This window comes from Vanellus vanellus, assembly GCF_965231255.1.
Source record: "Vanellus vanellus genome assembly, chromosome: Z".
Lineage (NCBI taxonomy): Eukaryota > Metazoa > Chordata > Aves > Charadriiformes > Charadriidae > Vanellus > Vanellus vanellus.
In genome coordinates, this window is record NC_138908.1 from 4,519,012 (window position 1) to 4,535,940 (window position 16,929).

A 16,929-nucleotide genomic window follows, 5' to 3' on the forward strand; every position below is an offset into this window, starting at 1 on the left:
GGAGACGTGCACTGTTCAGACACAGGCTGCCTGCTGGGTTCTGCAAGGAAGACTGTAACCAAAATATTATTAGGTTTTTCAAGTCTTTAACTGTGTGAGAACAAATCTGTAGTTACAGTGGATATACAGGCTAAGAATGCTTTGGATCTTCCAGATCCAGAAAAGCCCTGCTAAATTACAGAATAATTATTAGTGCATTATTTGCTCCCAAGTTAATGAGTTGAAGGAAGAGGAAGGTCTACTTTTTCTGCTGCAACTTAATGTGATTGGTGTAATTAAAATTAAAAGGCTTGTAAAGTGACACGTGAAAATTATGATGCTAGTTATTGTTTAATTGCTTCCTCTTTAATTCTCTTTTAATTATTGTCTTTTCTGTTTTCACATCTAGAATATTCTCTGAGTAGTGCAGATATATCATCTCTCTCTGGGTTTAATACAGCCAGTGCTCTTCATCTTGGTTCTGTGACTGGCTGGCAACAGCAACACCTACATAACATGCCACCGTCTGCCCTCAGTCAGCTGGGGTAAGCAATGTTTTCTTTATTTTATTGTTCTGCAGTGACTTCAGTCTCCCCAGTAATCCCAAATCTGAAATATATCAAGACAACATACCAGCACATATTTACTATATGTAAGAGCTCCATTTCCAAAAACTGGAAATAACGTTTTTCACGAAAAGTTTGCTAGGTAGCTAAAATGAAATATTCTCTGTCCATGACATTTTCTCAGTAGTATAGTAAAGACTGCTGTTCATGGTTTATTCTTTATTTCTTTAAATAGCATTTTATTTCACTACTAAAGACCAACCCAAACACTTATATTGTGCTGTTGCTTTATTTTGCCATTTATGCTTTTTATTTCCAGTTACTATAGCACAAACATTTATAGTAAACTTGGCAATTTTCTAAACATTTTTCATTAAGAGTGATGTAATGATTTGACCTGAGATTAAGTCTTAACCTTAAATAATAATCACATACTCCAGTCTGCTCAGCTCTGACATTCAAGCTTCATTTCTTTGGAAATGTTTTCTGCAAGCAAATAACATAATTAGGCCTAAGAACCGGAGGCCCACAAAACTCACTGTGTTTTGCCGATGCTGAGGAGGATAGGTGTTCGTGCCCTCTAGTGGCTAATTTCAAGACATTTGTTCCAGATTGGTGAAACGCTGCTAAATCATTTCAGGATTTTTAAAAGTATGAAAATTGACACAGGGAAGTTACTTAATGCATTCTTGGAAAAGCAACCTATTGACTCATTGAAGTGAACTTTAAGAGTATGAATTTCAAAAATCCTGGTATCTGCAGTTTCTATTAAGACCATAGGCATTCACCAGCATGCCACACTTAGCCTAAGGTATAGCTAGACACGTGTGAATTTAAAAACTTTCCTTTATAGAAATAGAAACTGAAAACAGCTGGAGCGCATTTATGAGAAGAAACTTCATACGTTCACATGCATTTGAAAAGTAAACTTTTTTATTTTTCCCCAGAAAGAGGTGTTGCACATATGCACTAATTTTTTTTGCAAAATGGTTGCCATAATGTGAAGCTATTTAATACTATAAATGTGGCTTAAAATTCACAATTCTATTTCTAATTTATCTGACCACTTTTTGTAACTTACTGTAATTTCTTTACCATGTACAGACAGTTTGGGTTTTTAAAGGACAGTTATACAAATGTTTCAGAGGAAACAAGAATTTTTTAAACCCCATTTCTATATAAATAATCATATATAGATGCTAACTTCATAAAAACATACAACTGAAATAGTTGCTGTGCTAGAAAAAATAGTCTTAATACCTTTATCTTACACTTCTATTTTCTTTCTGAGTTTGCACTTCTTCTGGGGCAACATTCAGGCTAACTGTACAACTAAAGGAACAGGAAGTTATTGGAAGTGGTCAACATGGATTTACCAAGGGTAGATCGTGCTTGACCAATCTGATATAGCTTTCTATGATGTTATAACTGGTTGGCTGGATGAGGGGAAAGTCGTGGATGTCATCTACCTTGACTTTAGCAAGGCTTTTGACACTGTCTCCCATGACATCCTCATTAGGAAGCTGAGGAAGTATGGGCTAGATGAGGTGACGGTGAGGTGGATTGACAGTTGGCTGCGGGACAGAACTCAGAGGGTTGTGATCAGCGGCACAGAGTCTAGTTGGAGGCCTGTAACCAGTGGTGTCTCCCAGGGGTCAATACTTGGTCCAATTTTGTTTAATATATTCATTAATGACCTGGATGAGGGGACAGAGTGTATCCTCAGCAAGTTTGCTGATGATACCAAACTGGGTGGGGTGGCTGACACCCCAGAGGGCCGTGCTGCCATCCAGCGTGACCTGGACAGGCTGGAGAGCTGCGCAGAGAAGAACCTAATGAGGTTCAACAAAAGCAAGTGCAAGGTCCTCCACCTGGGGAGGAAGAATGCTAGGCACCAGTATAGGTTAGGGGTGGACCTGCTGGGAAGTAGCTCTGAGGAGAAGGATCTGGGGGTCGTGGTAGATAGTAGATTATCCATGGCCCAGCAATGTGCCCTTGTCACCAAAAAGGCCAATGGAATCCTGGGCTGCATAGGGAAGAGTGTGGCCAGTAGGTCATGGGAGGTCATCCTTCCCCTCTACTCTGCACTGGTGAGGCCACAACTGGAATACTGTGTCCAGTTTTGGGCTCCCCAGTTCAAGAGGGACAGGGAACTGCTGGAGCGAGTCCAGCAAAGGGCAACTAAGATGATTAAGGGCTTGGAGCATCTGCCTTATGAGGAAAGGCTGAGAGCGCTGGGACTCTTTAGCCTGGAGAAGAGAAGGCTGAGGGGAGACCTTATTATGGCGTACAAGTATCTAAAGGGTGGGTTGAAGGAGGATGGAGCCAGGCTCTTTTCAATGGTTCCCAGTGACAGGACGAGGGGCAATGGGCACAAGTTAGAACACAGGAAGTTCCGTTCAAATACACGGAAACACTTCTTTAACCTTTAAGAAGGGTAACAGAGCACTGGCCCAGGCTGCCCAGGGAGGTTGTGGAGTCCCCTTCTCTGGAGATGTTCAAGCCCCGCCTGGATGCAGTCCTGAGTGATGTGCTCTGGGCAATCCTGCTTTGGCAGGGGAGTTGGGCTAGGTGATCTCTAGAGGTCCCTTCCAACTCTGAAAACTCCATGATTCCATAAAGACACAAAGTCTCAAATAAATTGAAAGCTCACATGTTAGATATCAACGTATAAACTTACAATAAGCTGATTGTTTTCAATGGTGTACCAAAGAATGTAATAATGCTATTTGGTTAACCAAAAACGTATAAACTAAATCCTAAACTAACTACATGCCTTTTCAGATATGTCACACATCATCATCTGTTTCTAATTCATATCACAGAATGTTGAAGTGTAATGGCTGTGGCTGGTGGAATACATTCTGAGTTTCTACTTTTATTATTATTCTTTCAGTGATTTGTAAATGAATTCAGCTATGAAAGCTGCTTCACTGACAGTTCTGGAGAAGTCTTCTATCTCTGCAGAAAATCATAAGCATTTCTTTATTTTATTTTAGTCACCAAGTTCTACATGCAAAAGCACTTGTGCTAAACTTTGGATTTTTTGAAGAACTTGAAATCATTTAGAACATATTCAGTCCATGTCAACCTGAGCTAGAATTTACAGGAAGATTAAAATGATCACAGGAAATTATAGGTATCCCCAGGTATTTGAGAAAATATGTCTAGAAAGGGTGTGACAACCCAAATTCCTGTGCTGAGTGAGGTCCTATACTGGAAAGATTTGGCAACTGTGGGATATTTGTTGAGAACAATAGGCTGTAAAGACCTGTGAGAAAAAAGAGAGTTACTGGAAGAGACATCCTAGTTCTCCAGCAGGTTTTGTTTTTCACCAAAGCCTAAAGGTGAAAAACAGTTCTGCTTCCTCAATGCATGGCAGAACACGATATGGTTAGACCTATCATCTTGCTCCAGATAAGTCCCCAATTTCAGCAGCGCCATCAAAACCATCTTTAGGATAATTGGAGATCTCTACAACCTAAGTCTTATCTCTTCATGTTGACTCTGCAGTTGGCAACCACACTAGTGCTAGTGGGCTTGAGGGGAAATACCTGAGGACATGGGAGTAGTTTGTTTTCCCTGTCTGCGCAACTTTTGGCCTTTTGCTGAGGCTGGTGAACAGGATAACAACATAGAGCCTGTTTTGATATGATTGGGACATTAAAACAAGTCAGGCTTTTCAGCATTTCAGGTTAAAAACCAAAAATAGTACTTTCACGGTCTTTTAACTAGGTCTACATCTGGAAAAAGTACACACAAATTCTACTGAAAATCATTTTCTCCTAAAACTTGGGGATTTTGTCTGAACATTGCTGCAATGCCTCTTACAGAGAGGGTTACTGCTTATTCAACATGGAGCAAAGAGTCTGCCAGAAGTTAACCTCTTCTAACCAGAAGGGAGGTCCCTTCCAAAATTTAAAATAAATAATCTAAATTTTTTAGGCACAAGCCCATTACACGGAAAAATGTTCTGTTTCATCCATTTTGCCCAGTCTGAAAGAGTATCTTTTCTTCCTTAAGTATCATCCACAGGTGAAATTTTGGATTTCCTAAAATATAAGTGCAAACATAAACACTATGTCATCTGAAGAATCTTCAATATAGATAATGGTTTACATAAAAGAAGTTTCTCCAAACTTCTACCTACCTGAACAAAAAAATTGTCCAAATTCATGCATACTGTTGACTTCTTCTGTGACACTTACATAGCAAGCTTATTACTTAGCAACAATTAATTTTGATTAGGTGCTAGCCATAGCTAGATAGGGGCAAATGGTCTCCATTGAACTGTTTTTGCTGAAAAATTTAGATGCAGTGACATCATGTTTTGTGAATTTGTATCAGTTCTGCCAACTTCCTTGTTCTGAATAAAAGGCTTATATATTTAGGATTAAGCCTTTTTTTCTTATGCCACTATTGTAAATAAGATGTTCCAGTGATTCCGTTTCATATTATTCTTCATTTAGAATTTTCTTTTTAAAGTATAGACCTTAACATGTGAGAGCTGATCAAAATATCTTGACACAGAAATTCTTATTCTGCTTTTACATTGATGAAAAAATATGAAAAACAACTTTGCTTTTACCTAAAAGGAAAACAGAGGGGAAGGAGGAAGTTTGCATTGGTAGCAAGTCAAAAATATCCTCTATTCTCCTAGTTACAGACTAGCACATAACTAAAGTTATGTAACTAAATTTTGCAGTGAATTCTCTGTGGCTCCATATATAGAGAGAGATGGGGAAAAAGTATATGAAGTGAGGAGGTAAACAAATTTAGAGAAGCAGGTGTGGGCATAAAAGAAAAGGTATGTGAGGCGCTTTCTTCCTTCAGTAGACCACTTTCTCCCTCTGTAAAAACCTCTCTGGTGCGTGTTCATGTCCTCACCCGTCACCTACTCAGACCTGCACTTCTGTCTGTGCACGCTGAGCTTTCCATACCCGTTGGGGCTTTGAATAGGCAGAGGCACAGGCAGAACTGATCTCAGTGGCATCAGCAAGGTCTAAACCCGCTGGCAGGCGTGTTGCAAACCCCGATTTGCTTCCCACCACTTACGCAGCAGAGCTGTGTAGTTGTTCAGCGTGGAACTCAGACAGCAACCGGCATTTCTCCCACGTGGCTGTTGTACTCCAAGTAAACATCACATTTTCACTGTACTGGTCTCAATAGGAACTGAACTGCTGTGTAAAATTAAAACATGAATTTTCTCCGCTGTCCCCATAAACTGAAATGTTCTAAAGCAATATATGGAAAAAGGTGATTACATCAACATGAGTGGACTGCGTGGCACTTATTGAGTGCTTCTAATTATACACAATACGTTGAAGTCACTTGCTTTATTTACTCTGTGGATTTTCCGTATTCAAAACCTGTTTGTTTTTCAGTGAACTTAGTGTAGGTTTCAAATAATGAAAACAGGGCATGCCTGGACCAAAATTGCATGGTTATATCAAGCAACAGTGTAAAATATACATTGATACATGTAGATAGAAACAGCTGTTTCTACACTCACACACACATATACATGAAAAGAAATCATTCTGTAGCAGACAGAATCCTCATTTTTTATAACGCAGCTCTATTCTAAATAGAGTTCAGTCCTCTCTTTAGAATACCAGTCTAAAGGCTGCACCTGGGTATGTACTATTTCACCATTCACTTCTATCTGTAACAATAAATTTCCCTTGTAATTGACCATTTTAGCTTACACGAGATTCTCATAAAAATGTTTCAAAAAATTTTGATGAAATAATGTATAGTCATGAAAAAACAGATTATTAACATTCAGAAATAGTTTTAACAGAAAAAAAAGACTATGTCTGAAAAGAAAAAAAATGAATGGTGACACAAAATAATTGCTTTGATTTCTTTATATTGTTTTAAACCTCACAAATTTAGTCCTGACCTGCCAAAATGACTTCTTAATCTTTTTTTCAATTTACAAAAAAGTGTTCAAAATGCAGATCAACCTGTAGCACTTTTAAAACTGCCACTAATTTGTATACCAGGTATTTACATAATCCAACTGATGACTCACACGGAATCTAAAGAAAAGTCTGTAAAGATGCATTCTCATACTCACTTCTGAAATGCTATTAAAAACCAACATTGCAGTGTAGCAACACTAGCTCTATTTCATAGAAAATGCAGCTTACCCCTCTAGATTTGTTCCTTTAGCAGCTGTCACACAATAGGATGCAAGTATGTTCCATGTGAGCAAATTTGACTGAATATGGTTGGTTTTGACTAGCATGTTTTTTTAGCTGTCCCCAGCTTTGCAAAATGACATGTCATCTGCTCATATCAAACACTTCTAAATCAAATCCCCAAGCTCCACCGTCCTGTATTACGGGACTTTCCGGTTTAGCTACAAGCTTGGCATGTAAAATCGTTCGTAATCTTTTCATACATGCTAAACTGGCAGCCTGTTTTCCCAGGTGAAGTCCTAGCATCTCCTAAGCAACTGCAAAATAAAGTCACTGGAAATGAAAAGCAAAATAAAACTCCAGGAATGTTTTTTTTTATTCTTGTTGGATCCTTTTCAACAAGTTTTTAGGAAAAGAGTGAAACATTTCACTAAATTGGAGAAATGAAGTCTGATAATTACAATTTGTGATATGTGTTAATTTAGTAGTTACAAAGCAAAGAAAATGTCTTCTTTGCCAAAAAAAAAAAAAAGCCTACATTTGCTACTGTGGGGGCTATCACCCACTAACTCTGTGACTTATGTAAAGGATCACTGCAAATGTTGATACACTCACCTGTATAGGAATGAAAGGGAGATAAAAGCAATTGGAGGCAGACATCCTGTTTTCTCTGTTTTCTAACAAGATGCATCCATTATTAAAGACTAAAATAATTCCTGATAAAAGCAGCTGATATCATTCAATACTGAAGCCATATAGCTCCATTTTAAATCTGTCAGAAGAAAACATTTTGCCTTTCATCGAAGTTATAGTAAATGTTGCTTAAGTGAAGCTCAACTCCCAGTTAATGAGATATCAAGAAAAGTGGAATAGTCCAATAAATGAAAAGACCACATCTAAACTTAATTGTTCCTTCTGCACGTTTAAAAATTACTTCCAAATCCAAGTATTTCTTCTGCTTGCAGTAAAAATGCCTGCACATCCCTTTGGGTTTAAAGTCCTCTGAGGCCATGTGGCCTGTTGCCCCTACTGCCGTCAATCTCCCTATGTATAAACACTCGCAAGTAGAAACCTTGAAATTGTGTCTCTGGGGTTAGACGCTAACTAGCCTAGCAAATGATCCCTAAAGTGGAACATAATGTGAACTGCATGTTGAGAACTGTATTGTACTAACGAAGAGAAAAGTCAAATTTTACCAGGAGGTGGTGCTTTTGTACAAAACATCCTGCAGATGCAAGTGATCTCATTTGTCCCATAAAGATAAAGCTCATTCTCAGTATTCACTCTCCTCCCTGCCTGTTTCACCTTCCCTCTGCCACTGCCTGCCCACAAAAATGCACAGAAATAAAATTAACTTAGGACAGTTATACAGCTTGCCTTTGAAAAAGTTTTAGCGTTAAAGTGTCTCTTGATGCTTGCAGCATCCTCTGAGCTGTGCTCTTATACAGGCAGACAGTACAATCCTCTGACATCTTCTACTACCTTCAACTTCTTTTGGGTAGTTTATTCAAAAGCGTTCTGGATTGAGTTATGAATTCATAGATTTAAACCATAAAATCAGATCTAAATCCTTGCCTGCCTGTGGTGTGTTATTGATGTCAATCCTACGACCAGTCATTTCAACTCTGTTCTGAAAGGTATAAAACGTACCTGGCCCAAATTTTTGTTTCTGTTTTGCATCTGAAGTCGCATGTCAGAATGAACAGTGATAAAAATAGTTGGGTGCATTCACACTAATTGGATTAGTCCCAGCAGAAAGTCCATGCCTCCCCTGTCTCAGCCGGTGCATACACACACACAAGCATTAGTTATAAAGAAACCTGCAGGTGGTTCCAACAGTGCAAAGGCTCGCCTTCCAAAATTTGTTGTGACACATTTAAGTCAAAGAAAGGAGAGAGAGAGAGAGAGATTGAAAGCGAGACCTCCTTTCAAACCCAGGGCATGTCCTGCTCAAGCCAACCACGTCTGTTGTGACGCTTTCATCTCTTTGAATTTGTGAATTCCACCCAGAAAATGGTCCTCGTGCTCTCCGCATGGGCTGGTCCTATGCGAGCCTTTACACTGGTGTTTTGTGTGAGTGTTTGTGCATATCTGGGGGCTCCATGCCTCCTCCGTCTGTAACTGGGTTTCCTTTCCTCCTACAGAGCTTGCACTAGCACTCATTTATCTCAGAGTACAAATCTCTCCCTGCCTTCTACTCAAAGCCTCAACATCAAGTCAGAACCTGTTTCTCCTCCTAGAGACCGTACCACCACACCCTCGAGATACCCACAGCACACGCGCCATGAGGCGGGGAGATCTCCTGTTGACAGTTTGAGCAGCTGTAGCAGTTCCTACGATGGAAGTGACCGAGAAGATCACCGGAACGAATTCCACTCCCCCATTGGACTCACCAGACCTTCGCCGGACGAAAGGGAAAGCCCCTCTGTCAAGCGCATGCGGCTCTCTGAAGGATGGGCGACATGATAACATTATTACCTATTAGGTTTTTTTTTTTCTTGCAGTGTGTGTGTGCTATACCTTAATGGGGGAGGGGGGGGTCGATATGCATTATATGTGCCGTGTGTGGAAAAAAAAAAAAAAAGTCAGGTACTCTGTTTTGTAAAAGTACTTTTAAATTGCCTCAGTGATACAGTATAAGGATAAACAGAAATGCTGAGATAAGCTTAGCACTTGAGTTGTACAACAGAACACTTGTACAAAATAGATTTTAAGGCTAACTTCTTTTCACTGTTGTGCTCCCTTGCAAAATGTATGTTACAATAGATAGTGTCATGTTGCAGGTTCAACGTTATTTACATGTAAATAGACAAAAGGAAAACATTTGCCAGAAATGGCAGATCTTTACTGAGAGAGAAAGCAGCTGTTATGCAACATATAGAAAATGTACAGATGTTTTGACAGACCCAGTGGTTGGGTGGCCATGAATTGATGCTAGAAAGAGACGGGGCCACCTAACATACCGAAAATGCTTCACAAACATGCAGGCATATCATTAGAGTATGGCACTCAGTTAAAAAGGATCAAAACATTTAAAGAGGACCATACTTGTAAAAATGTTGAGTTCGAGGGCTAACATATTTAATTTTAAAAATTCTGGGTCTGCATCACTTATTAAATAAAAAAAATATAAAAATATGTACATTACATTTTGCTTATTTTCATATTAAAAAGTAAGACAGAGTTTGCAAAGCATTTGTGGCTTTTGTAGTTTCCTTAAGCCAAAATGTGTTCTTTTTTCCTTGATAGCTTCGCTAATCTTTTAAACAGTCCTGAAGAAACAAACAAAAAGGACTTTTTGTATAGAAAGCACTACCCTAAGCCATGAAGAACTCCATGCTTTGCTAACCAAGATAACTGTTTTCTCTTTGCAGAAGTTTTGTTTTTGAAATGTGTATTTCTAATTATATAAAATATTAAGAATCTTTTAAAAAAATCTGTGAAATTAACATGCTTGTGTATAGCTTTCTAATATATATAATAATTATGGTAATAGCAGAAGTTTTTGTTATCTTAATAGTGGGGAATTATATTTGTGCAGTTGCACATTTAACTATTTTCTTTCAGTTTTCTTTTACTGGGTATACATTTTACAGATCGAAGTCAGCTGTTGAAAGACTGATCTGTAAAAAGTTAGAATTTACCCATGGTGTAACAACTTAAATCATTTTAATACAGCATTTTACAATCAGTTGGGTGAACTGCGATCCATTGTATATACTGATTAGTTCTTTCATGCTGTTTTGTGCATTGTAACAAGTTAAGGGCCCTTCTATTACTTAATGTCCTGCGTATCTTGTAGTTTTCCATGGGTTAAATGACGAAGTGGCATAACTTGGCCCTTTCTCATTAATGAAGCTGGTATTCTGCCTGTCAGAATTGGATGTACAGCTCTAACGGCTGTCAGTTACATGAGCGCAGGTGAATATTTGCGGAAGCAGTAGGGAGAGGCAAAGGGAGGGATCGGCACGAACATGCCTGTTAAAAAGATTACTCCCCTCTCTCACAGATTTATAACTCTTAGAGAGATCATCAATTAAAGGACCATTCAAGAAGTCGATTGGTCTTAGACAGCCAATATTGGCCATCGGGTCCCTGGTTGCCATGGACCTCCGCGGTCGCGTCATCTCACAGTGGGCACGTTGTTGAGCAGCGCTCCCGGTGCAGTTGCACCCTGGCAAGGTTTGCTTCAGCATATGGCATCCACGTTTTCTCCTGCCTCGTATTGTCCCTCTGACTAAAATAGCTTGACCAGAGGGAACGTATCATTTCTCCAAGTCCCTCTTTGTCCCTCTTGTTTATTAGAAGAAAATGGTATATTCGAATCTTTCAGTTTAACCTTTCTGATGAAGGGAAAAAGTGTTTAAGCAACATGTTAGTGCCATAGTAAAACTGTAGTATTTCTCCTTTTTCCAAGAGTCCTTCCCACTCTCACCTACGAACATTGACACTATGATGAAGGATAGCTGCGACAGCTAAACATCAACACGGAATACTTTGTTAAGGGAAATCCACACTCTATTTCCCACCTATACATGCAGTTGCTGTGCACTGCTTAGTGGCAGAGTGTGCCTCTCTGTAGTAGAGAACGACGAACAGGCTACAGCGTGCGTTAGGACATACGCTTTTCACTTATCGTGACTTTATAGAAGCCTGCCTTACAGGCACTCTCAGCCGTGCAGGGGCTAGTGCATAATCTGGAAACTCTTTAAGCAGAATACTGTGCTACTAATGCATCCATCTTATCTTGTGTAGCGATCTGCAGGGTAAAGAAAAAGATACGCATGTTTAAAAAAAAAAACAAAAAATGACCAAAAAAAATACAAAAAACCAAAACAAAACAAAAAAAAAAAGGTAAAATGGGGCCCATAATTAGTTTTAAAACACAAAAAAACTGTTTTTGAAACCACTTTCTTCACCTTCAGATGAACCTATACTCGTATTCTCTTCTGAGAATTTTAAACTTTGGTGTGTCAAAAATATGCAAATATATCACAAATGTACCTTGTCATTTCAAGAAAAAAAATACAACTTTATCAGTATTGTAGTAGAAACTTGTCAGTGGGGAAGGGGATTTGGTCTATTGATATATGAAGAATAGCCATATTAATAGTTTACCTTGCGATTTGCCTCAGCAACGCATGAAAAAGGAAAGATATCGTATTTAACGAAGATGCAGTGTAATATATTACTGCAAGTAACTAAGCAGAAAGTAGCGTGAAACGTATTGCCTGGGCAATTTATATTAACTCTGACAGTGATTTTTATATAAACACAAGTAGAACAGAATCACGTGAAAATAAATGCCAGTCGTCCCTCTTGTTCCTGCTGCAGAGGGCAACTAACATATACTGGCAAAATTGTGGGGGATAATGCATATTTGCAAACTGATCTAATGATAAGAAGCACAACTTTGATTGTGAAGTCACTTTCTGTAAACTATAACTGTCTACCTTTCTTGTTCCTTTATCTGTACCTTACCATTTATTGTATTTGCAAAGCTAATTTGGGTTTATTGTGTGATTCCTTTGTATTTAAGGAGTTTGGGGCAGAGCCCTGAAAGAGTATTAACATTTACTTTACCTTAACCCATGCTATATAATGTTTTAGGCAACATTCTTAATTGTAAGTTCAAACACCTGAAGTGGCATTCTAGACAACTGCAAGTATTGTTATAGCTAAGCTAACCTCTATTAAAAGGTGTTGTCAGTTAGTGTTTAATTGCTGGTGACAATTATATGATATACCCTATCTGCACAACCTGTATATTGTATGCATTGAGCCATTCGCAGTAAAGCTTTTGTCATTTCAGTGTTTTTCGAAAGTTGTGTTTTATAACAAAATGGCTTATATTTTTCCCAGAAGAGGAATTTAGCAGTTTTTAATGAATAATATAAAAATATCTGTTGTCCTCAGATCTTTTTCAGGTAAAGCTAGCATAAGAATAAAAGAACTCATAGACTGTTTTCAAGGATGTCAACCCTTTTGTATTGTATGTGTTATCCTATATACCCTCTTTTATCTATAGTCCTAACAGAGCTGTTTTGTTTTCCTTCTTCCTTCGCCTTGAAGGTAAATGCTTTGTAATTTTTTAAAAGCCACTTGAAACCTCAATAAAGGCTGTTGCCTAAACATGGCATACTTCATCTGTTCCTGTTTGTGCCATCTGCTGTGATGTCGTCAGTTATATGGCATTAATTTCCTGCCACTACAGGTCTCTTGAAGGACTGATGGAACATTGGTGTCTGTTAGAATGCTTCAGACTGTAGATGTAATAAAAGGCTTTTGTTAATATATTTTAACCAAAGATGTGGAGCAATCCAAGCTTTGAGCCACAGACCTTCTGCATCAAAAATATCTGTTTGATTATTTTCATAATCAGGTGTTGCATTTCTACCTTCCCTGCTCATACCTCAGACTGATCCGTACCTCAGTTTGATTCAAAAAAAGGTCAGTTAAGTAACTCATTAAAAAATAAAAAAAAAAAAAAATAAAAATTGCAGTACCAGAGTCTTTTGTGGAGTAACGAACACCAGACCTGGGTTACCGCAGGCATTACACTTGGATTGCTTCAGATGGTTTGTTGTATCCTTTTTTTCTTTTTTTTTTTCTTCTCTTTCATGGGGATTTGCTTCCATAAAACAATGGTGATAACAAAATAGCTTGTAAATGGGAGCATACAAGCATTTGCAACAAATATTAAAGTAGAGGCTCACAGCGGCATAAGCTGGACTTTGTCGCCACTAGATGACAAGATGTTATAACTAAGTTAAACCACATCTGTGTATCTCAAGGGACTTAATTCAGCTGTCTGTAGTGAACAAAAATGGGAAAATTTCAAAAGATTCTCCTGCTGGAAATAAGGTATAATTTGTATTTTGCAGACAAATCAGTAAAGTTACTGGCTTTCTTAGTGATACGGTGTCTGTGGTGCATTTTTTTATTAATTTAAACAATGTTCCGTTTTCACTGTTTTGCACTGTAACATGTGAAAGAATGAGCACTCTGACAACCAGCAGTTGCCTCCAGGTACCTCTACCTGTCGCTTGTGCTTGCTTAGAATGTTAGGCACCTTTTTATGGTGCCTCGAGCATATCGGCACCTCACAAATGTTGATGCCCCACCACACATCACCCCACCAAGCTAGAGAAACTCCCTTACAGCTCTGGAAGTCAGTGTGATTTTGAATGAGGCCGTCTGAATCTGGCCCCGATGTCTGCGCTGGCAGAGGAGCTGGGTGAGAAAATGCCTGGCTTTTAGGTGCTTGGTCCCTGACAGGGAATACAGATTCCTGTATATACATGTCCTGTAAATTCTACCCATGCAAAAACCCTAAAAAAAAAAAAAAAAAACAAAAAAAAAAACATGTTCTGTGTCAAAATCGTGTATCATTGGTTCTATGCTTTATATATATTCTTTAACATGGAAACTTCATAGGAACTGCATCAGAATTAACCCGTTCCCTTTTGTGTACTTTTGCTGTTATTGTTGCTGAATTTTTTCCCCGCTAACATTTATAGTTTTGGAGTCTAAGAGTACAAGAATCACTTTAATTCAACAAGATGTTTTTTCATGCCAGAGGCAGACAAGCTATTAATAACTTAAGGTGCTTGGTGAATGTGGCGGTTTCAAAAATAGCATTACGAGGCCTAGTTTCTAAATATGTTTATGAAAGAAAACAGCTGTGCCGTTATTTACCTGTTGCTTTTAATGACAATCTTTTTTAAACAGAAGCTTTTCTAATATTGCAGTGTTGGACACAGCATAATAATTAGATGCAAAAACTGAGATTAAATGTCATTGGTTTTATTACAGAATACATTTTTCTCAAGTAAATCTCTTTTTGTCATCATTGGCAAGGATAAGCAAAATATTTCTGGAAATGCAGTAGAAGTGCAATACTCTCTGAAATCTTAGAAAATTCATATCTAGGAGTACTCGCTTCTGCAATCAGTCATCTGTGTGATTAATATTGATAATGGTATACTTGCACTGGAAAAGGAATTCTTTAGCAAATAGAGTCTGTTTTCTTATTTATTACTCCAGAAAAAAAAAAAAAAAAACATACAAACTGATTACTTTGCTTTAGATTCTGTGAACTATATTTTTAAACAATTTTTAAAATTGTGTGTTGCAATAGAAGTGAGGAGGTCACCAGTCCTTTAAATAAGCTTTCTCACTTTGGGCTCACATACGTCATTCTGAAGAGCAATTGTAAAGCGTGCAGTCTGAGATTACTAAGCCACCTACCTTCTACATCCAAAGTGTTTGCTTTCCTTCCAAAGGCTTACTTTTTTTTTATTCTTTAGCAAAAATCATTGTAGCATCTTTTTAGAACTGGAAAACTATGCTGAGAGAGTTGTTGCGTGTCTCACAGAAGAGATCTGAGACTGTCGGCTCTGTTGATACCTTTGCTTGTTGTGAGTGTGACCCGCTCATACCCAGCCCTTCATCGGGGGTGATGCCTGCCTTTCCGCGGGTGAAATGCTGGGGGTGAGAGGGTCCAGCAAAGAGGTGAGATTTTAAAACAAGCAGACCATTTAGTCTGTAAACAACAGAAAGACATTGTTCCTGCCTCTAGTGACAAACGTAGCCCATTCCTCATCAATTCAGTGGAAATTTACCAATACAGAACAGCGCAGCAAAGCTTTACCTGCTCCATTAACGTTCCCACCTACATATAAATGGAACTCCAGTTTTCCGGAGTCCCTGATTTTGGGAAGCTCAGACTGCTTACCCATAACAAACTCAAGCTACGTTTACCTTGTACTCATGTACTGCACTTGACACTTTACATGGAGTATTCAGAGCACCTGCACTAGGCGCGTAGATACTGCATTCTCTGCAGTTCATGTAAACACGACGGAGGCGACGTTAACTGTTGTTAGCAGGCATTATGGCTAACGGTAGTATTGCTACTGATGAAGGTTTTTCTTCCTCCTCTTCCAGCAGGTTTCACAGGATGCTTTGGTTCCATTCTGCGTCACCTTAATTGCTAGAGACAATTCAAAGCTAACATGAGGATGCTTGTGCAAACGATGAATGTGAAATTAATACATTGCTTCTGAAAGCTGCAAATTGCACTGTTCTAATTGTTCTTTATACTCTGTACTCTTTGTGCTTCTGTTTGTGATTCCTTTGTAGCCTGCACAGTTTTCGGTTTCAGGTATCTGTTTGTACTTGTCTGGACAATAACCCATAAGTTATTTTAAGTGAGAAAACCTATTGCATCATTCTGGGGGGCAGTGGTTGATCGCTGTTGGCTGTGAAGGTTTCGTTTCTCTGACTGAAGACAAGAAGTGATTCAATGGAACATTTCACTGTGTGGGAAAAACTTAAAAGGTAGTATTTTTGCATTGTAAACATAATTGGTGTAAACCACAACTTTGTTATGACAGTACATTACGTAACTAATTATTTTCTGTATTTAGGAGAGTTGCTCAGGATAGGTCGTGCAGTCTCACAGTGAAAACACAGCATCCTGTGACAAGTATGTACAAAAGTGTGTCATATCACCAAAAGTCAAAAGGAGGAAACAAGGAAAACGCGGCTGGAATCTGACTACAAAGAGTTGACAAGCCCAGGTACAGCATGCAGACCACCGGAATGGCCGGTAGAAATGCCATCAGTTGCATTTACCAGGTTGCATTTCAGCCCACTGAGAAAATCATCTCAAAGGAAGGAATTTCATATTAAAGAAGAAAAGAAAAAAAAAAATCACATAAATTTCTGCCTTTCTGTGCCTACATATCTGAATATATCTCAAAAGAATGGTGCTTGAAATCAAACCCTTTTGTTTCCCTCTGACATTTATTTATGAGGAAAAACATCGCTTTGTCTAGCATTTTCTGTATTATATATTAGTTAACTTGGAAATGCTGAAAAGAGGTTCCTGCCCTACGTGTGCTTAGTTCATAGCTGTAGCCAAGGAAAAGCAGCCTGGTTTACAGCAGTACTCTCAGACTACGGGTACTGAACTTTCAGTCAGCAAAGTTTAAGACATAAACTTGGAGGAGATATTGCACTGTGGCTGTTGCCTCACAGCAGCACTCTACACCTTCAAAGGCAAGTTTGTGAAAATATAATCCGTGTGGCACTTAGTCATCTGAAGTAAATTTATCTCCGCTCGGCAGAGGCCCAAGTCACGTTTTTGCAACTTTTTACACTGCGTTAGGATTTTTTCTTTTTTTTAAAGGAACTGAGAGCTAAACTAGAAAATATCATTGTGGCATCCTTTG

At 38.6% G+C, this 16,929-nt stretch overlaps 1 protein-coding gene across 13 annotated transcripts in view; it reads left to right on the forward strand.

Moving 5' to 3' along the window:
• The window catches only part of MEF2C (myocyte enhancer factor 2C), a 142,245-nt gene extending 128,639 nt beyond the window's left edge, over window positions 1-13,606 (forward strand). For 10 of the 13 annotated variants that reach the window (XM_082497085.1, XM_082497073.1, XM_082497074.1 and 7 more), the window contains 2 exons: window positions 389-524; window positions 8,836-13,606. In XM_082497085.1, the coding sequence (XP_082353211.1) occupies window positions 389-524; window positions 8,836-9,157 (458 nt within the window). In that variant the 3' untranslated portion in view covers window positions 9,158-13,606. The remainder of the gene's footprint in view (window positions 1-388; window positions 525-8,835) is intronic. The other 3 variants (XM_082497076.1, XM_082497075.1, XM_082497077.1) reach the window with 1 other exon arrangement.
• The last annotated feature ends 3,323 nt before the right edge of the window (window positions 13,607-16,929 follow it).